The sequence below is a fragment of the Heptranchias perlo genome, chromosome 41, assembly GCF_035084215.1.
Source record: "Heptranchias perlo isolate sHepPer1 chromosome 41, sHepPer1.hap1, whole genome shotgun sequence".
NCBI classification, from domain to species: Eukaryota; Metazoa; Chordata; class Chondrichthyes; order Hexanchiformes; family Hexanchidae; genus Heptranchias; species Heptranchias perlo.
Genome location: NC_090365.1, coordinates 12,336,350 through 12,360,308, shown reverse-complemented (window position 1 = coordinate 12,360,308; position 23,959 = coordinate 12,336,350). Strand labels below are relative to the sequence as shown.

The 23,959-nt window shown below is 48.4% G+C and overlaps 1 protein-coding gene across 1 annotated transcript in view; it reads left to right on the top strand.

Moving 5' to 3' along the window:
• LOC137306057 (tyrosine-protein kinase receptor UFO-like) overlaps positions 1 to 23,959 on the top strand; it is a 162,655-nt gene that overhangs the window by 119,807 nt on the left and 18,889 nt on the right. The window contains exons 13-16 of the mRNA XM_067975103.1: positions 13,509 to 13,604; positions 16,682 to 16,759; positions 18,745 to 18,837; positions 22,325 to 22,446. Of these exons, the coding sequence (XP_067831204.1) occupies positions 13,509 to 13,604; positions 16,682 to 16,759; positions 18,745 to 18,837; positions 22,325 to 22,446 (389 nt within the window). The remainder of the gene's footprint in view (positions 1 to 13,508; positions 13,605 to 16,681; positions 16,760 to 18,744; positions 18,838 to 22,324; positions 22,447 to 23,959) is intronic.

The window sequence follows — 23,959 nt, the reverse complement described above, 5'->3', positions numbered from 1 at the left end:
ACCACGGTGACTTTACCTGTCCAATTGCCCGGTTCCTGCTGGGTGGGAAGAGTTAAAATTACTCCCCCACCCCCATTATATTTTGATGGGATATGGTTTAAACACAATACGGTACATTTGTTCTGACTCAAAAGTTTTTTAAAAAAAACAAAACAAATTAAGCACATTCCAGATGGAAATTCCCTTAAATTGAGTCAATTTTGGCCTGGAACACCCTTTTTATGTACTTTCTTACCAGGTGGATCAAAAGGACAGGATCTAACCCAAACCCATGACAAATGTAGAACATCGGCAGATCACATGTCCAAAGGCTAATTGGAACAAAAACCAGACCTAAAAAATGTTCTGATTTATTTATTTTTTAACTGTTGCATTTGAGAAGAATCCTGTGTACACGGACAAGGGGAAACAGTGCGAGTACATGCAGGGGGAAACTCGCTCACGTACACAATATGTGAGCAGATATATTGCGTACAGGAGTATCACGGTTATGTTACTGGACTAGTAATCCATGGGCCTGGACTAATAATCCAGAGAATGAGAGTTCAAATCCCACCATGGTAGTTTGAGAATTTGAATTCAGTTAAAAAAATCTGGAAATATCAGTCGGAAAATATCGCATTGTCATAAAAAACCTAACTGGTTCACTAATGTCCTTTATAGAAGGAAGCCTACTGTCCTCACCCAGTCTGGACTGAATATGACTCCAGTCCCATGCCAATATGGTTAACACTCAACTACCCTCTGAAGTGGCCTAGCAGTTGTATTAACTGCTACCAGTGGTTCAAGAAGAAGGCCCACTGCCACCTTCTCGGGGCTACTAGGGATGGGCAATAAATGCCAGCCTTGCCAATGGTGCCCACATTCCGAGAATAAATTTTAAAAACCTGTTTCAGAAATGCACACAGTATTTTCAAAGAATGCTCTCTTATCTGGGCTTTGACTGTGCATACGGTACAATAACAGACAATCCCACACCCAGTCCTCCAAAATAAATTCACTTTTTCTTAATGACGATTAGGCAATATATTATGCTGCTGATGTGTGTTTATAAATTCAGATAAACCAATCTAAAAGATGAAGATTTAGTAACAAATATTTTAGTCTAGTTCGTAATCCCCTTCTAAATAATTTATGTTAAGTTACATTTATCTTATTGGGGGACAGACAGAAATGGGTACAAATGCGGGAGCACATATCTTCCTGATGGGCTGGAACATCTCGCTGAAATCCAAGGCTTAGGTCCCTGATGGGTCTTTGAAATCAAAGTCTTAACTCTCTGTTGCATCGTTCCTTCAATTCTGGCCTCTTGTGCATCCCCGATTTCCTTTGCCCCTCCATTGGCAGCTGTGCCTTCAGCTGCCTGGGTCCTAAGCTATGGAATTCCCTCCCTAAACCTCTCCGCCTCTCTACCTCTCTCTCCTCCTTTAAGATGCTCCTTAAAACCTACCTCTTTGACCAAGCTTTTGGTCACCTGTCCTAATATCTCCTTATGTGGCTCGGTGTCAAATTTTTGTCTGATAACGCTCCTGTGAAGGGCTTTGAGATATTTTACTACGTTAAAAGTGTGATATAAATGCAAGTTGTTGTTAAAAGTTGGGAGATACAGGGGTCGAGTTTGACTCGGATGCCCACATACCCTGTGGTCAGATGACTCTCGGTGTCTCGGCTCACAGGGCTCTATTTTAGCACCCGCTATCGGGTGCGTTCCTGGCGGGGGGGCTCCGAAAATCGGAGAATCCCGGAGCGGGTCGGGAGCCCGGCTCCAACCTGCCCACTTCCGGGTTCCCCACAGACGCACCGACGTGCACACGCAGCCCCCATATGTGGGACTCCCGCAGGCAATTAAAGCCAGCGGGGGGCCACTTGAGAGTAGTTACCTAGCTATTTCTGGTCATTAACAGACCCGATTAAGGGAATATGTCAGGAGGGGTGGGATTTTAGAAACAACTGGGACTGTTTCCCGTACTGGGGGAAACACTCCCAGTTGAAATGGACGTGTTGCAGCTATCAGCCTGTGGCAGCTGCAAAGGTCCATTTGACAGGTGGTGGGGGGAGACCCTCACTCATTGCAGGAGGCCACTCTGTCACTTGGGACAAAGTTTGGCCTCCACCACCCTCCTCCTGACAATCAAATTCACAAACTTGCACACTTACCCCAGGGTCCAGAGACATGTACCTACCTTGCGGACCCCCTCAGATGTACATCTTCCGGATGGGGGCCACCATAGCTGCAGTCATGACCTCCTCGGAGGGCGAACAGCATCACCAGCCTCGCCGGCCAAGCCGTCCACCTCTGACACGTGGAGCTCTACAACACAATGCTGTGACACATCCACCTGCACAGCAGGAGGGAGGGCAACCGCAGAGAGAGATGCGTCGCAGAGGGCACTACCCTCGCCATAGGGTCCACAGACCGAGGCTCAGCTTCCTGGACCTCTCTGAGCAGCAGTGCACACGGAGGCTCAGAGTCACTCGACATGTAGTCGTGGACATCTGCAGCCTCCTTCATGCCGAGCTGCTCCCGGCTGGCCCGAGCACCATCTTCTTACCTGTCGCTGTCAAAGTCACCACTGCCCTCAACAACTTCTCCTCCGCATCCTTCCAAGGTGCCACCGGGGACATCGCCGACGTCTCTCAGTCGTCTGCACAAAAGAGCCCTGCAAATACACCTACACCCACTCTGCAGTGACACAATGGGTGGCATCAGTTGTGGGTCTTCATTGTGATCCTCAGGAAAGGGCATTATTGCACAAACCAGACAAGATTCGCAAAGACGTGGCAGAAGTGGTGACAATATAATATGTGATGCAAGTTGATCAGAAATTAAATATAAGTAAAAACCGTGACAAACCCTCAAACACCCTTGTGCATCCCCTTCAAGCTCACGTCACGTTTGCCTTACGCTTCCTACTGCACATATGTGATGCATGCCCTGTGGCTGCAGCACAGGTAGTGGCAGGTTGAGTGAGGCTGACCGTGAAAGAGATGCATGACAGGGTGAGTATGAGATAGAGCCATGAGATTGTATGAGGATTGGGTTGAGTGGTAGTGGCGGGATGAGTACTGGCGAGGTGAGTAAGTGCAGGTAAGATGAGGATGGGGTTTGAGTGGGTGTGAGGAGTGATGTGACAGAGTAGTGTTGGCAGTGCAGAAAGAGATGTGGGGTGGGGGCGGTGATGGGGCAGACGGAGTGTAGGGGAATGAGTAAGTGTACTCACTTTGGCTGACCTACTTAGGGCATTGCAGCGCCTCCTGCACTGTATGCAGGTGGGCGATATGTTGGTGGTGCAGGTGACCTCCTCTGCCACTTTGAGCCAGGCCTTCCCGGTGGCAGAGGCAGGCCGCTTCCTCCCGCCCGCCAGGGGGAAGGTCTCTATCCTCCCCCTCCTCCTCACCCCATCTAATGATACCTGGAGTGAGGCATCATTAAACCTGGGAGCAGCCTTCCCCCTGGGCTGCTCCATGCTGTATTTTTTCCTATTTGTTGCAGCATCAGTCAGTGGAGGACTGCCCCTTTAAATAGAGCTCCTCCAACTGACAGACCTTACTGCGCAGATCAGCAGCGGGGGACCCAGAAGACCAGGTAAGTGGATCCAATTAGGCTGCGATCGCACGCGGGGCAGACTGATTTCGCCGGGCGCGTTACCCACGTGCCCAATAGCCCCCCCGCCGCAAACCCGCAGCCCTGGCAATATCGAGCCCTTGGACACAGTACCCGAGAGCAGTGAGAGTCCGGCACAAGTTGAGCCGCTCCTTCAGGAAAGAGAGGGAGAAAATTGGAGGGGAGGCTTAAAAATAAACATTTTTAGCTCCCTGTTTATTTATTCCCCGAAGGTTGTTGTATTATTCGTGGGGAGGGGAATTTTCAGATTGCGATCTGGAATCATCAGAAAATAACAAGAAGAACAACTTGCATCTATATAGCGCCTTTAACGTAGTAAAACGTCCCAAGGCGCTTCACAGGAGCGTTATCAGAGAAAATTTCACACCGAGCCACAAGAGATATGAGGACAGGTGACCAAAAGCTTAGCCAAACAGGTAGGTTTTAAGGAGCGTGTTAAAGAAGGAGAGAGAGGTAAAGAGGTGGAGAGGTTTAGGAAGGGAATTCCAGAGCTCAGGGCCTAGACGGTTAAAGGCACGGTCACCAATGGTGGGGCGATGGAAATAAGGGATGCACAAGAGGCAAGAATTGGAGGAACGCAGAGATCTCGGAGAGTTGTACGCCTGGCGGAGGTTACAGAGATAGGGAGGGGACGAGGCCATGGAGGGATTTGAAAACAATGCTGCCAAAAACTACTGCAATACCAACAGCCACCTGGATAGAAATTGGGTAAATTCAGCCACAGCATCACTTCTACTGTAGAGTGAGACCCCACGATGTGGGCCTGAGCTTTTCATTCGATTTTGCCTGAAAATTAAAAAAAACTTTTTGTTTTTAAAGTGGCTGGAACAAATAGAATCACCGATTACCCACGGGCAGCTATTCACCCACTCGGGGCAACTAGGCTTGCACCTGGTTAACTATTCACCTACCCCGGTAACTATTCACCCACCCAGGCAACTATTCACCCACCTGGGTAACTATGCACCCACCCAGGCAACTATTTACCCACACGGGTAACTATTCACCCATCTGGGTAACCATTCACCCACCCGGGCGACTATTCAACCACCCGGGTGACTATTCACCCACCCAGGCGACTATTCACCCACCCAGGCAACTATTCACCCACCCGGGTAACTATTCACCCACCCAGGCGACTATTCACCCACCCAGGCAACTATTCACCCACCCAGGCAACTATTCACCCACCCAGGCAACTATTCACCCACCCGGGTAACTATTCATCCACCCAGGCAACTATTCACCCACCCAGGCAACTATTCACCCACCCAGGGCAAGGTTCTGCTGGTTCTGACAGCCCCCTTTAAATTTCAGTCACTGTACTGCGTAGGTGCGTGTGTGTGATTGAGTACATGTATGTGTACATGTGTGTGTACTGGTGTCTGCATGTATGGATGTACCTGTGTGTGTGATACAAGAATTAAATCAGTAATTTAATGCTCTGATTACTATTAATGTGAGTATCATAGAGAGGCAGAGATGTTTGGAGAGGGAATTGCAGAGCTTAGGACCCAGGCAGATGAAGGCACGGCCGCCAATGGAGGGGCGAAGGGAGTGGGGGATGCACAAGAGGCCAGAATTGGAGGAAGGCAGAAATCTCGGAGGGTGGTAGGGCTGAAGGAGATTACAGAGATAGGGAGGGGGCGAGGCCATGGAGGGATTTGAACACAAAGATGGGTATTTTAAAGTATCGTAATATCATAGTAGCTACAGCTCATCGTGCCTGTGCCAGCTCTTTGAAAGAGCTATCCGATTAGTCCCATTCCTCTGCTCTTTCCCCATAGCCCTGTAAGTTTTTTCCCTTCAAGTATTTATCTAATTCCCTTTTGAAAGTTACTATTGAATCTGCTCCCTTTCATGTAGTGCATTCCAGATCATTACAACTCGCTGCGTAAAAAAATGTTTCCTCATCTCGCCTCTGCTTCTTTTGCCGGTCACCTTAAATATATGTCCTCTGGTTACCGACCCTTCTGCCACTGGAAACAGTTTCTCCTTGTTTACTCTATCAAAACTGTATCACCACACAAAGCACAGATGAGCCTAGCTGGGATGTGTACCTGTTGCTGACTAGAACACACCCGTGCTCTCGAATGGAGAGAGAATGCTAGAGTGTCCACAAATTTTTTTCATTTGGCCCCCCCTCCCAGCAAACTAGAACTACAGCGCTTCTTGTATTGAGAAGTCAAGGGTTTGATTCTTGTAAGTGGAGCAGGAATGAATGAGAGCAGCACAGGAAACTGAGGCAGGATTGTCCTCTGCCAAGCCCACGCATTGGCAGGAGAGGTTGGCGAAAATTCAGGAAAATCCTACTCAGCCATAGGCCTGGAGCATAGGCCAAGCTTTTAATACAGTTTATATTGTTTTACAAAGAAATGAGGTGAGACATTTTTTAACTGTTTCAACCCATTAAAGCAGGGCACCTACTCTCCAGAGGTCACAGAATCATAGAAAGGTTACAGCACGGAAGGAGGCCATTCAGCCCATCAAGTCCATGCCAGCTCTATGCAAGAGCAATCCAGCTAGTCCCACTCCCCTGCCCTTTCCCCGTAGCCCTGTAAATTTTTTCCTTTCAAGTACTTATCCAGTTCCCTTTTGAAGGCCATGATTGAATCTGCCTCCACCACCCCCTCGGGCAGTGCATTCCAGATCCTAACCATTCGCAGTGTAAAAAAGTTTTTCCTCATGTCACCTTTGGTTCTTTTGCCAATCACCTTAAATCTATGTCCTCTGGTTCTTGACCCTTCTGCTGATGGGAATAGTTTCTTTCTATCTACTCTGTCTAGACCCTTCATGATTTTGAAAACCTCTATCAAATCTCCTCGCAACTGTCTCTGTTCCAAGGAGAAAACCCCAGCCTCTCCAGTCTATCCACGTAACTAAAGTCCCTCATCCCTGGAATCATTCTAGTAAATCTCTTCTGCACCCTCTCTAAGGCCTTCACATCTTTCCTGAAGTGCGGTGTTCAGAACTGGACACAATACTCCATTTGTGGCCAAACCAGTGTTTTATAAAGGTTCATCATGACTTCCATACTTTTGTACTCTATGCCTCTATTTATAAAGCCCAGGATCCTGTATGCTTTTTTAACCGCTTTCTCAACCTGCCCTGTCACCTTCAATGATTTGTGTACATGTACCCCCAGATCTCTCTGTTCCTGAACCCCTTTTAGAGTTGTGCCCTCTAGTTTATATTGCCTCTCCTCGTTCTTCCTACCGAAATGTATCATTTTGCATTTTTCTACTTTAAATTTCATCTGCCACGTGTCCGCCCAGGCCACCAGCCTGTCTATATCCTCTTGAAGTCTATCACTATCCTCCTCACTGTTTACTACCCTTCCAAGTTTTGTGTCATCTGCAAATTTTGAAATTGTGCCCTGTACACCCAAGTCCAAGTCATTAATATATATCAAGAAAAGCAGTGGTCCCAGCACTGACCCCTGGGGAACAGCACTGTACAGCTCCCTCCAGTCCGTAAAACAACCGTTCACCACTACTCTCTGTTTCCTTTCCCTTAGCCAAATCTATATTCATGTTGCTACCGCCCCCTTTATTCCATGGGCCGCAATCTTGATGATAAGCCCACCTTGCGGCACTTTATCAAATGCCTTTTGAAAGTCCATATACACCACATCAACTGCATTACCCTCATCTACCCTCTCTGTTACCTCATCAAAAAACTCTTATCAGGTTAGTTAAACACGATTTGCCTTTAACAAATCCGTGCTGGCTTTCCTTAATCAATCCACACTCGTCCAAGTGACTGTTAATTGTGTCCCAGATTATCTATTCTAAAAGTTTCCCCACCACTGAGGTTAAACTGACTGGCCTGTAGTTGCTGGGTTTATTCTTGCACCCTTTCTTGAACAAGGGTGTAACATTTGCAATTCTCCAGTCCTCTGGCATCACCCCCCGTGTCTAAGGATGTTTGGAAGATTATGGCCAGTACCTCCGCAATTTCCACCCTTACTTCCCTCAACAACCTAGGATGCATCCCATCCGGACCGGGTGACTTATCTACTTTAATTATAGCTAGCCTTTCTAGTACCTCTTCTTTATCAATTTTTAGCCCATCCAGTATCTCAACTATATCTTCCTTTACTGAGACTCTGGCAGCATCTTCTTCCTTGGTAAAGACAGATGCAAAGTACTCATTTAGTTCCTCGGCCATACCCCCTGCCTCCATGAGTAGATCTTTATGGTCCCTAATCAGCCCCACCCCTCCTCTTACTACCCATTTACTGATAACATGCCTATAGAAGACTTTTGGATTCCCTTTTAAGATGGCCGCCAGTCTATTTTCATACTCTCTCTTTGCCCCTATTATTTCCTTTTTCACTTCCCCTCTGAACTTTTTATATTCTGCCTGGTTCTCACTTGTATTATCAACCTGACATCTGTCATATGCCCCTTTTTTCCGTTTCATCTTACTCACTATCTCTTTTGTCATCCAGGGAGCTCTGGCTTTAGTTGCTCTACCTTTTTGCCTTGTGGGAATGTGCCTAGACCGTACCCGAATCATCTCCTCCTTAAATGCTGCCCACTGTTCAATTACAGTTTTGCCTGCCAATCTTTGATTCCAATTTACCTGGGCCAGATCTGTTCTCATCCCACTGAAATTGGCCCTCCTCCAATTGAGTATTTTTACTTTAGAGCAGTCTTTGTCCTTTTCCATTGCTATTCTAAACCTTATGATACTATGATCGCTGCTCCCTAAATGTTCCCCCACTGACACTTGCTCCACTTGGCCCACCTCATTCCCTAGAACCAAGTCCTTGTTGGGCCGGAAACTTACTGGTCAAGAAAGTTATCCTGAACACGTTTCAAAAATTTCTCCCCCTCTTTGCCCCTTATATTATTATTGTTATCCCAGTCTATATTAGGATAGTTGAAGTCCCCAGTTATCATCACTCTATAACTTTTGCATCTCTCTGTAATTTCCCTGCAGATTTGCTCCTCTATCTCCTTCCCACTAGTTGGTGACCTATAGACTACACCCAGTAGTGTAATGGCATCTCTTTTATTTCTTAACTCTAACCAAATAGATTCTGTCCTTGACCCCTCCAGGACACCCTCTCTCTCCAGCACCTCAATATTCTCCTTAATCAATACTGCCACCCCTCGCTCATTTCTTTCCTTTCCTATCTTTCTTGAACACCTTGTATCCAGGAATATTTAGTACCCAATCCTGCCCTTTTTGAGCCAGGTCTCCGTTATCGCCACAACATCATATTCCCACGTGGCTAATTGCGCCTGCAGCTCACCAACCTTGTTTACCACGCTTCGTGCATTTACACACATATACTGTAAACCAGTCTTAGACTTTCTTATACTCTCTCTTAGTCTGATCCCACCTAATGCTGTACTATTTCTTGCTCCAGTGCTATCTTTCTCCCCTGATCCTTTGTGCTCCTTGTTTCTCCTTTCCAATACTACATCCTGGTGCCCATTCCCCTGCCATATTAGTTTAAACACCCCCCCACCCACCCACAGCACTAGCGAACCTCCCCGCGAGGACATTGGTCCCAGCTCCGTTTAGGTGCAACCCGTCCGGCCTGTACTGGTCCCACCTTCACCAGATTTGGTCCCAATGCCCCAGGAATCTAAAGCCCTTCCTCCTGCACCATCTCTCCAGCCACGCATTCATCTGCTCTATCTTCCTATTTCTATACTCGCTAGCCCGTGGCACTGGGAGTAATCTGGAGATTACTACCTTTGAGGTCCAGCTTCTTAATCTCTTTCCTAACTCCTTAAAATCCGCCTGCAGGACCTCATCCCTCTTTCTACCTATATCATTGGTACCGATATGAACCTTGACCTCTGGCTGTTCACCCTCCCCCCCCCCCCCAAGAATGTTCTGCAGCTGCTCAGTGACATCCTTGACCCTGGCACCAGGGAGGCAACATACCATCCTGGAATCACATCTGCGGCCGCAGAAACGCCTGTCTGCTCCCCTAACTATAGAATCCCCTATCACTATTGCTCTCCTGACCTTTCTCCTCCCCCCCACCAATGCAGCTGAGCCATCCATGGTGCTGTGGACTTGGCTCTGGCTGCACTCTGCAGACGAACTCTCTCCCTCACTAATATTCAGAGCTGATGACGTCCTTGTGTTGGTGCTTTGACTGCCTCAGATTATCTAACTCCAGCTGCAACTTTAGTTGGACGTATTCCTGGAGGTTTCATCGCACATGAACTGCCTCGCCCAGTCATACAGACTTCTCCCCCAATCTCCCATATTTTTAGAACTAATAAACGAAAGTCTTCAACGAAATTTTTTTTAAAACGCACTTTGTTTAATGCCCCCAAAATTTTTCTCCCTGGTATTGCTCATAGCAGTGTCCCGGAGATTAATCTTTAATTCCTGGAGACTCCAGGACAATCCTGGAGGGTTGGCAACCCTATTTACATTTCAGAGTCAATTTTTCGAGATCCCATGCTATTGGAGGGCATCTCACACACAGTGAGTGGTTTATTGGAATTTTGGGAGTGCACAGCCCGTGATTTTCCATTAAGAAAATGAGCGGAATATCCTGTTTACACTTATTGCCCCAAAGGGCACTTTCTGACAGGGGTAATTGGGAATAGGAATCAGGGCTGATTTTTCCCTTCCCTTCTCTCAGGTGACAATTGCATTGAGATTAATTAATTCAGCATTGTCATTGAACCTGGTGCCTTCCTGGTCTGTGTATCATAGTTCCACCCCAGGCAGTGATATTACCCATTGATCTAATGGCAGGGGGGTAGGGGGTTGAATATTGCAAGGTTTAATGTTCACTGGTGTAGTCTCACAATGTGAAAGAAAAAGCAGGGGAATTCTCACCGGTGTCCTGGCCAATATTTATCCCTCAACCAACACCAATAAAACAGATTATCTGGTCATTATCACATTGCTGTTTGTGGGACCCTGCTGTGCGCAAATTGCCAGCCATATTTCCTACATGACAACAGTACACTTCAAAAGTACTTAATTGGCTGTAAAGTGCTTTGGGATGTCCTGAGGTTATGAAAGGCGCTATATAAATGCAAGTCTTTATTTCTTTAGTTGGTATGATGTAAATTTTTTTCAAAAACCATGACTAATGACTGAGGTTGACGAATGTTACGTACCTCAGCACTTGCCAGTAACCTGGCAGCTCCCTGCGATGCCCCTACTGCCCCTCTCCAAAAGCGAGGTGCTTCTGTACACCCAACAACAAAGTGGGAGGGCACAGGGTTTTTTGCCCCAGCAGGAAGACCACAGATTTTGCGAGTGTTGCCATCTCAAAAGGTGGAGAGATTGGAGAAGCTGGGATTGAGATTTAGTAGAGGTGGTCAAAATTATGAAGTGTTTTGATAGAGTAAATGAGGAGAAACTTTCCATTGGCAGGAGGGTCAGTAACCAGAGGACACAGATTTAAGATAATTAGCAAAATAACCAGAAAGGAGATGAGGAGAATTTTTTTTTTACTCAGTAAGTTGTTATGGTCTAGAATGCAATGCCTGAAAGGGCGGTGGAAGCAGATTCAATAGTAACTTCCGAAAGGGAATTGGATAAATACTTCAAAAGGAAAAATTTGCAGGGCTATGGGGAAAGAGCAGGGGAGTGGGACTAATTGGATAGCTCTTTCAGAGAGCCGGCACAGGCACGATGGGCCGAATGGCCTCTCCTAAGCTGTATGATTCTATAAGGAGGGGCATCGGAGGGCAAGTCAACCTGAAGCTTCTAGAATGTGGCTGAAGCATGGCATTACCAAAGACCTAGGAACTGGTCATCTGACCACTGGCTGCCATGGAGACCTGAGTAGGTGGGAAGGGGGCGGGGGCGGGGGCGGGGGGGGGGGGGCAAGAAGAAGAACAGAAGCTTTCTGTTGAATCATAAATCCCAGTGGTACCTGCTGGAAAATTACGTAAAAGCTTGGCAGCAGGTACTGGTCCTTTAATTCAAACTGCCCTCAATCTTGTTTTTTAAATGATAACATAATTTCTAATTCACCAAAGGAGATCTAGGCTGCCTGTTGATTAGGCCGCAGTGGGTGGCTGAGAGGCTTTGGGCCCGGTTTGGCTCTGTGCTTTCAGTGAGGCCCAAGACCAGCCTCCAGGAAAGAATGAAAACCCAAAATAGAATCGGCCCAATTCTCCGCCTTAACCCTTACTATCGTCTGAGAATGGCCCTGGTGGGAATGAGCCTCCTGGTGACCTCTAGAAATGAACTGGACATGACAAAAAAAACCACGGAATTCTCCGACAACCGAACAGGATGCAGACGCTGGGAATGTTGCAGCTTGTTTAGGCTATAGTTTTTCTATTATAAAGGGCAAGCATATCTATTCTTAGTCCCAATTTACAAGCTTTCCCGCTTTGCTGATAGGCTCTTGGGTGGTCTTTGCTGCACCATGACATTTGACCCTCTTCCCATTTCCCATGACAGTTCTCTGAGAAGCATTCAGTGAACAGGATTTGATTTATTTCAAACTGAGGAGCTTGTCCTGGGTTTACATTCCTGGATGTCTGAGGCGTAACATGTAGAGAGTGTGGAAAACAGATCAGTAATAAACCAAGCTGCAATGTCTTGAGGGGCATAGCTGTGGGTTGTGGCTAAGGTTGCCAACTCTGGTTGGATGTATTCCTGGAGGTTTCATCACATGACCTCCCGCCTCCAACCGCCCCACCCCATCCCCCGCCATCAGTCGCCCGATACGTCCATCCTCACACCCATCGGGAAATGAATAGGCTCTTACATGATTGGATGATTCTCCACTGTCAGTCAAACGACCCTTTCCCCCCCACCATCTTCAATAATTTTATAATTAATAAATGAAAATGTTCAAAGGTAATGAAAAGAAACACACTTTTTTTTTAATACCCCTATGATTTTTCTCCCAGTTGTTGCTTACAGTAGCGACCTGGAGATTAATCTTCAATTCCTGGAAACTCCAGGACAATCCTGGAGGGTTGGCGACCCCCTAGTCGTGGCTGGTCCCGGAATGGGTCTGTTTTGCGAATCCTCCGTTTTACGCGAGAAAATAAAAACTGCATGACACTTTTTGTCACAAGTACGTCGCACACACATAGTGGGATGCACACTTTTACCTGGGATTGAAATCCTCGTATCCTGAGCTTGGACAGAGGCCTGGGAGAAGATTGGGCCCTCTCCTGTAATCAAGTGTGACTGCAGGTCCCTTATTAACTTATGAGAGTTCAGCTTATTTTGGGTGGAGCAAGTACCCAGAAAATAGGGTGATACAATAAGTTAGAACAATGTCCTTTTACCTGGGGGACCTGGGTAGAATGAAATCCTCTTTGTACTGATTGTTTAGTTTATTAAAAGAAATCAGTTTAGTATTACACAGAATTACATACGAGCCTCCTCCATTACTTCATCTAACCCGATCAACATATTCATCTATTCCTTTCTCCCTCATGCACTTATCTAGCTTCCCCTTAAATGCCGCAATCACTCCATGTGGTAGTGAGTCCCACATTCTAACCACTATCTGGGTGAAGAATTTTCTCCTGAATTCCTTATTGGATTTATTAGTGACTATCTTATATTTATGGCCTAGTTTTGGACTCCCTCGCAGGTGGAAACATTTTCTCTACATCTACCCTATCGAACCCCTTCATAATTTTTTAAGACCTCTATCAGGTCACCTCTCAATCTTCTCTTTTCTAGAGAAATAAGCCTCCACCTGTTCAGTCTTTCCTGATAGTTGTACCCTCTCAGGTCTGGTATTCTCGGTCGTGAATTAAAGTACAAATAACGTAAGGTTGTAATTGTTGCTCACCTCGATTCTGCTCGCTATGAAGCTATGTTTATCCTTATTATAGACTGGCAGCTTTCTGACTGAGCTACAGTGACGTTGTTAACCCTTGGTGTTCTTTTTTACTCCCTACTGTTGCAGTGAACACTCTGGGAATCAGTGATGAACTCAAAGAGAAGCTCCAGGATGTGATGATTGACCGACACAAGTTGGCACTGGGGAAGACTCTCGGAGAAGGTAAGAACATGAGCACAATTGCCGGGGGCAACCTGCTGCATGATAGTGGCACCTCCCCATTGGTTTTTGTTGAGAAACCCAGGTGAGGGACAACACCGAGTTTGAAAAGAGTAGAGGAGAAGATGAGATCAATCACTATGTGATGATTTGGCCACAGCATAGATATGGATGAGGAAGGTCATTCAGATTAGCTTACTCCATCCACCCAGCGAGACCCTACAGTTCCCCCTCCCCATAACATTAAAAGAAAAAAAGACTTGCATTTATATAATGCCTTTCATGACCCCAGGACGTCACAAAGCACTTTACAGCCAATGAAGTAATGTTGTAATGTAGGAAACACGGCAGCCAATTTGCACACAGAAAGGTCCCACAAAGAGCAATGTGCTAATGACCAGATAATCTGTTTTAGTGATGTTGGTTGAGGGATAGATTTAGACATGTTTTCGTTTTCAGACCCATTCTGCCCAATTGCAAAATCCTTCTGACTGTGTCCTCAAACGTTGAATCCCAGGCTTATCCAGGCCCAGGCACAAAGCTTTCAACTTAAGTTAAATTTCAGATACAAATTAAATTTTGAAATGGCCAGGACACCATGGAGAACTCCCTTGCTTTTCTTTGAAATAGTGCATGGGATCTTTTACATCCACCTGAGAGGGTAGACAGGATCTTGGTTTAATGTCTTATCCAAAAGACAGCACCTCTGACAGTGCAGCACTCCCTCAGTACTGTCAGCCTAGACTTTGTGCTCAAGTCTCTGGAGTGGGACATGGACCCACAGGCCTTCTGACTTAGAGGCAAGAGTGCAACCCACTGAGCCACAGCTGACACCTGTCATAGACATCATCACATTTGGATCATCTTATCTCACCTATCCAGAGAGCCCCTACAGCCCCCTCCACCCCTCCCCCATCATGGTATCCAACTATTTCTTAAATGATTCCACAAAGTTTTCACCTCTGGGACCTTGCTTCAATCCTAGCCCGTACAGATAAGGAAATATCACCAAAAATCCTCTATTAGTCCTCGCCCCACCGGGCAATATGAAGAAACAAAGTGCCTTTCGGTCATGTTTAGTCTCTCGTGCTTGGAAGTTGTGCCATCATTATAGGATGTGGCTCTTGTGGTTTTTGTTCAATGGAGGTTAACAGCTGATTCCACAGATTTCAGATATGGGAAATTTATTAAATCTACGTAACATATTTTGTGTCTGTGTGAACGAATTGCATGTTCTTGCTCACCACACGATATTGTTGGTCATGTGGCCAACAAGGATCAATCAGAACCAAGAACCACATTCTACAACAAACACAGAGGTCAATCAGTACAGCTCCACACCAAAAACTGAACATTTAATTAAGTTGCAATATCCATAACCGCTTAAAAGTTATAACTGAAAGCTTAATTAAGTAAGTTAAAATAACTGGAAGCATTTAAAAATTTAATTTTTAACTGACATTTAACTTAAGTTGAAAGCTTTCTTGATAAGCCTGGGACTCAACTTTTGAGTGGACACAGTCAGAAGGATTTTGGAATTTGACCGAATGGGTCTGAAAACCAAAAGGAGTCTAAAATCCTATGAATTGGGTGGTCTTGTTACTTCCTTCCTATCAGCAACTCAGGCAAATTCGTCCCTGTACAGACAGGGGTTTGGCGCAAGAGAGAATAAAATGGGCACAGTCCAGATGTGCATCCATCGCGGATCAGACACGCACTTAGAGTGAATGTGCAGAAGGGACAATTTTGGGCCCAGGCTTCTGAAGAGCAGGCCCATCTTTTGCTAATAGTCCAGTATTTTTTTCCCCTTCAAGTATTTATCCAATTGCCTTTTGAAAGTTACTCTTGAACCTGCTTCCACCACCCTTTCAGGCAGTGCGTTCCAGATCATAATAACTTGCTGCTTAAAAAGGAAAGATTTTCAGGGCTATCGGGAAAGAGCAGGGGAGTGGGACTAATTGGATAGCTCTTTCAAAGAGCCGGCACAGGCACGATGGGACGAATGGCCTCCTTCTGTGCTGTCTGATTTTATGAGCAGGGCACCGGACAGGCACAGTGGCAGATGTACAAGAGGCTGCAGGGAATGTGACAGACTCCCTTATTAATCCAACCCCACCCCACCCACTTTGATGGCCAGGACCTATCCTGATCCTGACTAGCAGTCAGCTCTCATGAGTGTTTGAGTTCCCAGAGGGAGTCAGGATGTGGTCGGGGTTGATGGCAGAAGTTGACCTGGGCCCTAATTGACAGCAGAGGGTCAGGTGGGCTTCTGGTTGACAGCAGGTGCAGTAATGGCTCGCGATCAGATTCTGGGTGAATTAGGGTTAGGGTAACATGCAACGTCACAACATTAAACATAAGAGAACTTGGAGGGAGAACAGGCCATTTGACCTGTAAAGCCCCCTACTTGTTTAGACTGTACAATCTGCCCTATCATGGACTCCACCATTTAACCTTCTGCGAGAAAGTTTTGCATAAATACACCCTGATCCCCAAACAAACTCATTTACTGAACCCTGACCTGGTACCCTGCCGGCAACATTCCTTTCATGATCCAGCAGCACATCTACCCTCGCTCCACCATCTCCCCCCACCCTCAGTGCCCCAGCAGCGTAATTCATCATTTAAAGACTACACCAGCTCCTATAATCTGCAATCCCGTTGTCCACCCGATATTTATCTGGCTCCTTTTAGGAGTTAGGTGATACGTCTTCAACTATTCTTTGCATGGATTGGGGTGAACACGCAGAAGTGGGTGTCAAATTTGGAAGACAGAAAGTGCTGGGCCCCTTGATGGAAGAACCTGTGGGCTTAGCCTCTCCAAGAGTATCTGAATTCTTTTGCGGAGTTCAGAAGCTGGACTTAGGAACATAGGAGCAGGAGCAGGCCATTCAGTCTGTAGAGCCTGCTCCGTCATTCAATTAGATCGGGGCTGATCTGTATCTTAACTCCATCGCGCCCAGGCGGATTCGTGAGAGCGCCAGCGAATTTTTTCACGGAAAATTGGAACCTATTGCTTGCAGCGTGACTGGTTTATTTGGCACTTTTACATTAATGCACGGATTTATTTATTTTCCCAGGGGAGTTTGGCTCGGTGATGGAAGGACAGTTGAACCAGGCTGATTATATTCTCAAAGTTGCTGTCAAGACGATGAAAAGTAAGTGGACTAACAAAGGCAGCTTAGCTGAAGGGTTTTCTGATGGGGACGCGGTTGACTTTGACGGAGCTCTCGGGGGTGATTTTGCGAGGCCTTGCTCCCGACTTGGAGCTCATTAGACGGGAGAACGGCTTGGAGGTAGGGTTCGAACGCTATAATGGACGATTCTACAGCCCGTGCTTCTGTGAGTGAGGCTCTACACTGGGACCACAACCTCACAGAATGATCCCTGTAATGACTGGTTGGCAAAGGAATCGCTAAAGGCCGATTACGGAACCGGGCGCTCCCGGTGAGGAATGGCACTCGCTGCCCCCGACTTCCTGACCAGTGCTCCCTGCGGGCACCACTGCCGTCATGAACACCGCTCCTTTTGAGTACTCGACCAGTAACTCAGCTCTCAAGTCTATTCACGTATACATAGAATTACGTAGAATTTACAGCACAGAAACAGGCCATTCAGCTCCACACGAGCCTCCTCCCACCCTAATATATCTCACCCTGTCAGCATATCCTTCTATTGCTTTCTCCCTCATGTGTTTATCTAGCTTCTCCTTAAAGACATCTATGCTATTCGCCTCAACCACGCCTTGTGGTAGTGAGTTCCACATTCTAACCGCTCTCTGGGTAAAGAAGTTTCTCCTGAATTCCTTTTTGAATTTATCAGTGACTATCTTATATCTATGGCCCCTAGTTTTGGACTCCCCCACAAGTGAAAACACTTGTATAATACAAGTAGACAGGAGGAAGCCCGGTTTAAACAGATTTATTAAGAGGGCAGCTCCCAATCTGACTCATCAAACCTTCGGTAACAATGTGTGGGTTATCAGACTGTGCGATGATGTTTATTCATAGTGTTTGCCCGCGTGCACTGCAGATGTTTATCTCTCCTACAACAATATATTTGGCCGGTGTCATCCTGTCGAATTGGATACAGGTTTGACACACTTGGCTCTCATTCTTGTCATGTTTTCATCCTTGAGAGGATCACACATGCCGGAGTGCATTTCTGCTTCTCGTAATGTAACGACTGGCAGCTGGGGGGGGGGGGGGGGGGCGTTGTATTTTTTGAGTTCTGATGGGCTCGTTGAACCCTCTTCTTGCCTCAAGAGTTGGACTGGGGATGGGGTGAGGGAAGCGACAAGAAGGGAGGAACCTGAGGCTGCGACTACTGTGCCCAGCGTGACCCAAGCGTCTGAGCTTAAATTAGTTTCTGTCCGTCCGCATGAGGACCAAACGTCGCAGCCTGGAGCTGCTGGAGGCGGGGGCGGTCTCCTGAAATCCTGCTGAGGCGGAACGCTGGATTCAGGCTCCCGTTTGAGGAATGGAGAGGGTGCAGGGGAGATTTACTAGAATGGTACCGGGGACGAGGGACTTCAGTTATGTGGGGAGACTGGAGAAGCTGGGATTGTTCTCCTTACAGCAGAGAAGGTTAAGGGGAGATTTAATACATGTGTTCAAAATTATAAGGATGTTTGATAGAGTAAATAAGGCAAAACTGTTTCCACTGGCAAGACGGTTGGTAACCAGAGGATACAGATTTAAGATAATTGGCAAAAGAACCAGAGGAGAGATGAGGTTTTTTTACACAGCGAGTTGTTCTGATCTAGAATTCACTGCCTGAAAGGGTGGTGGAAGCAGATTCAATAGTAACTTTCAAAAGGGAATTGGATAAATATTTGAAAAGGAAACATTTGCATTGGAGTGGGACTGATTGGATAGCTCTTTCAAAGAGCTGGCACAGTCTCAGTGGGCTGAATGGCCTCCTTCTGTGCTGTAAGATTCTATGATTCTATAAGACCCTCCTCTCCGATTGTGCCTTTGACCCTTTCCTGTCCCTCTTCCACCTCCCCCCTCCCTGTTCGGAGTCTCCTCCCGCCTCATCTCCTTGTACGCGATGACCGCTGTAGAAACCCGGACTGTAGTCGCTGACCCTCTCGACCTCCCGCAGCTCCTCCACATGCTGACCTCTCGTTTACTTCCCGCAGTTGCAATCTGTACACGGACTGAAATGGAGGATTTCCTTCGAGAAGCCGTCTGTATGAAGGAGTTTGACCATCCCAACGTCATGCGTTTACTGGGTAGGATAACAAAACCTTTTCCTTTTTAAAACAAAATGAATCGTTTTTTCAAGGAATTGAATTTCCTGCTGATGTTCTGGGCCAGCACTAAGCAGTGTCATGGGCTGAATAGAGGAGCAGTGAGCTGGCAGGGGGTGGGGTTTACTGTTCTCCTGTTGGGCATTGGGTTGAGGCCGGTCTGGGGCTTGGTGGCAATGCCCTCTGTGGTCGAATAGCCAGCCAACGCTCACCATCTGACCTCACACATGAGGAACGCCCAGCCGGGCGAGGCAGCCTCCGTCCAGGTGCAAATCACTGACCATGGGTGTTGGCTGGAGGGGCAGGGGTGAAGATTGCACGTCCCGAGTAGAAGCCGCTGATTTTCTTTCCATTAATTTAAATCGGACGAGTCACTCTTCCTGCCCGAGCGATTCTGGCGGTAAAGACAAAAATACAACCCCTGGGTCTTTAAAGTCCATCATCATGAGCCATTCTGCCTCAATAGTGTTTGATGTGCTGGTGACTGCAATGCCCACTCAGTGATGGTGACACTGGGGGTAATTTTAACTTGTGGCAGTATCAAATCAGCCATCCATTGGGGAGAACTCCCCTGCTCTTCTTCAAACTGTGCTATACTATCATTTACATCCACCTGACAGGGCAAATAGGACCCTCAGGTTTAGCATCTCATCTGCGATACAGCACCTACCAAAAGTGCAGCACTCCCTCAGTACTGCAGCAGGAGTATCAGCCTGGATTTTGTGCTCTAGTCTCTGGAGTGGGACTTGAACCCATGACCTTCTGATTCAAAGGCAAGAGTGCTACCCACCGAACCACGGCCACAACTTACACTGTCCACCCGCAACTTCCCAAAGCACTTTAGGTAAAGGGAACCCGGACACAGGGGCAGAGAGTCGGGGGAGGGACGACACGGTACAGAGGGTTGTCACTAGTGAGGGGGGACGTTTGAGCAGGCGGATCATGAAGCGTTTGGCACAATGTTAGTGTATCGGGTCAAGGCCGGTGTTATTTGTCACGTTGCTCGCAGTGCGCTAAGTAACGGAGTGGAGTGGGTGCAGGATTGTGTTGGTTCCAGGGATGTGAGCCACTGACAGGACCAGTGTCAGGAATTTATTGAGCAGACTGCTGCTCTTTATTGACCTGAGGGAGCAAGCGTAGGGCCTCAGGGAGGAACGAGTCACTCAGCGTTTTACATCCCAGCGCAGGAGGGTTTTAGAAAAACCAAGTCGGAACTCGATCGAACGGCCAGCAGAACACGTGAGGTCAGCTCTGAGTGGCTGTCGCTTTCCCGCTGCAATCGGCCTCTTCAACCAGTTGCTTGATATTTAACTCTTTCCCTCCCCACCCCCCCCGCCCCGGTCCCATTCTTGTATAAAACAGAACGTTCACGAGAACTTTGCTGTTGAGCAGCTTTTCCTGGCGCTGCGAGGAAAGGGAAAACAAAACTTCCAATCAAATGGTTAACAATCTTTGTTCCCCTTCCCGAATGACTCGAGTGAATTTTTCCAGGCAGCAGTTGAGCCATGCAGATCAGGAAAGTCCCAGGTTCGATTCCCAGCCTGTACTGATCTTGAACCGAGGAGATGGTGGGGGCAGGAGGAGTTAGTCTTGTTGCTACTGGGCTGGGCAGGGAGAGGGGGAGGGCAATCGTTAACCAGCGCACCCCGCTGGAAAACGCATGCATGCGCATGTCAGGCAAGGAGATCAAACTTGGGCACGATGGCCTCTGCAGTCAAATAGCACGGCAATCCTCACTGCCACGGCTTAATGGGCACTTGAGTGAGGTAAACCCCGCTTCGGGAGACTGGTGTCTGTGAAATCTTAGCAAGGGGGGAGGGGCATGACATTGGTAAGGAGAAGTCAACATGTTTGTAGCAACAAATAAGCAAACCAGTGAGCGGTGATGAGTTCATTTGGCTCTGAGTGTTTGCTGAGCCAGCAGTGTGAGAGAGCTCGGAACAGACAGCGATAACAGGCGTTTATCTACTGATCAAACTGGGAGATTCCTCTGGAATAGCTCCCTGGTTACATCATCAGCACCAACTGGATAAACAAAATATATTTAGAAGGAAAGTATTTTATGGTTAACCTTCTTCTTTCTGATGAGATTCTAGGAGGGCTGGAGGCAGGGGGGTACAGATGGTGCGGCGGCCCGCCCCAAATCTTACAGCCTGGAGATGCTGCGCTTCCAGGCGAGGAGCTGGCTGGATATTGCAGCGGTTCAAGAAGGAGGCTCACCACCAATTAGGGATGGGCAATAAATGCTGGCCTCGCCAGCGACGCCCACATCCCGTGAACGAATATAAAAAAACCTCCCAACACGCACAATAGAGTCGGCACCCCTGCAGCACACCCCCACAGGGCACCCCCCTGCAGCACACCCCCGCAGGGCACCCCCCGTAGTACACCCCCGCAGGGCACCCCCGCGCGGTACACCCCCACAGGGCACCCCCGCACGGTACACCCCCGCAGGGCACCCCCCACAGTACACCCCCGCAGGGCACCCCTGCGCGGTACACCCCCGCAGGGCACCCCCGCGCGGTACACCCCCGCAGGGCACCCCCGCGCGGTACACCCCCGCAGGGCACCCCCGCGCGGTACAGCCCGCAGGGCACCCCCGCGATACACCCCCCGCAGGGCACCCCTGCGATACACCCCCCGCAGCACTCCCCTGCAGGGCACCCCCGCGATACACCCCCCGCAGGGCACCCCCGCGCGGTACACCCCCGCAGGGCATCCCTGCGCGGTACACCCCCGCGCGGTACACCCCCGCAGGGCACCCCCGCGATACACCCCCCGCAGGGCACCCCCGCGCAGTACACCCCCGCAGGGCACCCCCGCGATACACCCCCCGCAGGCACCCCCGCAGCACTCCCCTGCAGGGCACCCCCGCGGTACACCCCCGCAGGGCATCCCCCTCAGGGCACCGCCACAGGACAGCCGGGCTCTCCCAAAATCACTGGCAGCTAGACTGCAATTTCTTTGCTTCTGCCCGTGAGGGCGACTCCCCACCTGGAGAGCAATCTGGGAACCTCCCCCCCCCCAGTATTGGTACAGCTCCTGTCTTCATTCCCGACTCCAGGGTTTTTGCTGTAATGAAACATGTCCGATTTAAAACATGGGCACTCTCAATGGCCCACTGACTGCCGTCATCTATCACGGGCACCTGTGGTGGGATCCGCAGTGGAGGCCAGTCCTACCCGCGTCCGACATCCATGTCCACGCTTTACCAGCGGGCAGGGGTGCGAGCGGGTCACTGGGCAGCCCGGGAATCCGAGTTGGCTTCATCCCCTTGCGCGCCAGCCGGCACTGAGGCCAATCGGGAGGCCCTCCCCTGCCCCGTACCAGCTCATCCGGCACAGACCGGGCATCGAACATCTGACCATGGCTCAGTCGCTGTTTCGCCAGGCGTCGCCAAATCGAGCCGTTGACGTCGAGTTTTTTTTTTATACTCTTACGTTGTTTTTGTTTCTCTTTCCGAATCCAGGGGTTTGTCTGCAGAATCACGAGAACGAGGGGTTCCCCTCACCTGTGGTCATCCTCCCGTACATGAAGCACGGAGATCTCCACAGCTTCCTGCTCTACTCTCGCCTCCAGGAGAGCCCTGTGGTAAGATCCCGTTACAATCTCTGGCGGGAGGTGGGGGGAGGTGGCAGAGCTGCACTACCTGAGCACCCGACACTGATAGGGTTTGTCAAGAGCACCCCCTCCCGATCTGCTCAGCCATGGCACTCTGCAGTCACGCTTTCTCCTCTCCCCTCCCCTCCTGCCTCGCACTGGGGTACCTGCTCCATGGGCCTTTAGGTACCTCGTTCATGAGCCCGGTTTTCATCTGCCTGCCTGGACAGTGGCTGGTGGGCCATGGGGGCATCGCAGCCCGTTCCTGTCCTGTCACTCGGGCTTTCCAGCACAATGTTCCATTGCGTTCAGGAGTGGGAAACAACTGGCTGAATGTTCCCTTCTCTAGCCCGGGGACCACTGAGACCAACTCGAGCCACCCTCCCTGGCTCACATTAGCCAACACAGCACGGGTTGGGGGTGGAATCAGAGGCCCTTCCAGCTCCGTGTGGCTCAATGTCGTGCCAGGCATTATTTTTACATCAGTGAACACCTTCGTTTAAACACCACGCCCCATTCCCAGACTGTGATGTAGTGTCAGCTGTGGCTCAGTGGGTAGCACTCTTGCTGTCTGAGTCAGAAGATTGTGGGCTCAAGTCCCACTCCAAGAGACTTGAGTACAAAATCTAAGCTGACACTTCTAGTGCAGTACTGAGGGAGTGCTGTAGCATCGGATGAGACGCAGGAGGACGTAAAAGATCCCATGGGCTCACTGTTGGAAGAAGATCAGGGGAGTTCTCCCTGGCATCCTGGCTAATATTTATCACTAAAACAGATTTGCTGTTTGTGGGACTTTGCTGCTGCGTTTCCCACATTGTAACAGTGATTATACTTGGCTGTAAAGGGCTTTGGGATGTCCTGAGGTCGTGAAAGGGCAAGCTCTTTCTTTGTGAAGACAGGAGCTCGGAACCTGCTAATGCTGCTATGCAATCATGATGTGGAGATGCCGGTGATGGACTGGGGTTGACAAATGTAAACAATCTTACAACACCAAGTTATAGTCCAACAATTTTATTTGAAAATCACAAGCTTTCGGAGGCTTCCTCCTTCCTCAGGTGAATGTCAGGAAACCCTTGAACGTTTCGCATTTATATTCAGAGAACAATACCTGGTGATTACAGATAATCTTTCCAACTGCCAAAAGATTAAATGCGAAAGGTTCGAGGATTTCATTTCCACATTCACCTGAGGAAGGAGGAAGCCTCCGAAAGCTTGTGATTTTCAAATAAACTTGTTGGACTATAACTTGGTGTTGTAAAATTGTTTGCTATGCAATCGGCCACTAGAGGGCGGACACGAACAACCTTGATAATTCCCTCTCTCCCTGGAGTAAAATATCTGCCCCTTGGGTTTCCTTTAGAGAGGAGCCCAGGTCTGGAAATTGGTGGCGCTCCCGATCTTTCTGGTGATTTAACTTTAGTGGCAAGGAATTCGGGATTGCTGTGAATCAGGTTTATTTAGCTAAAGCATGGTGTAACGGAGATAACGGAAAACACTTTACTCC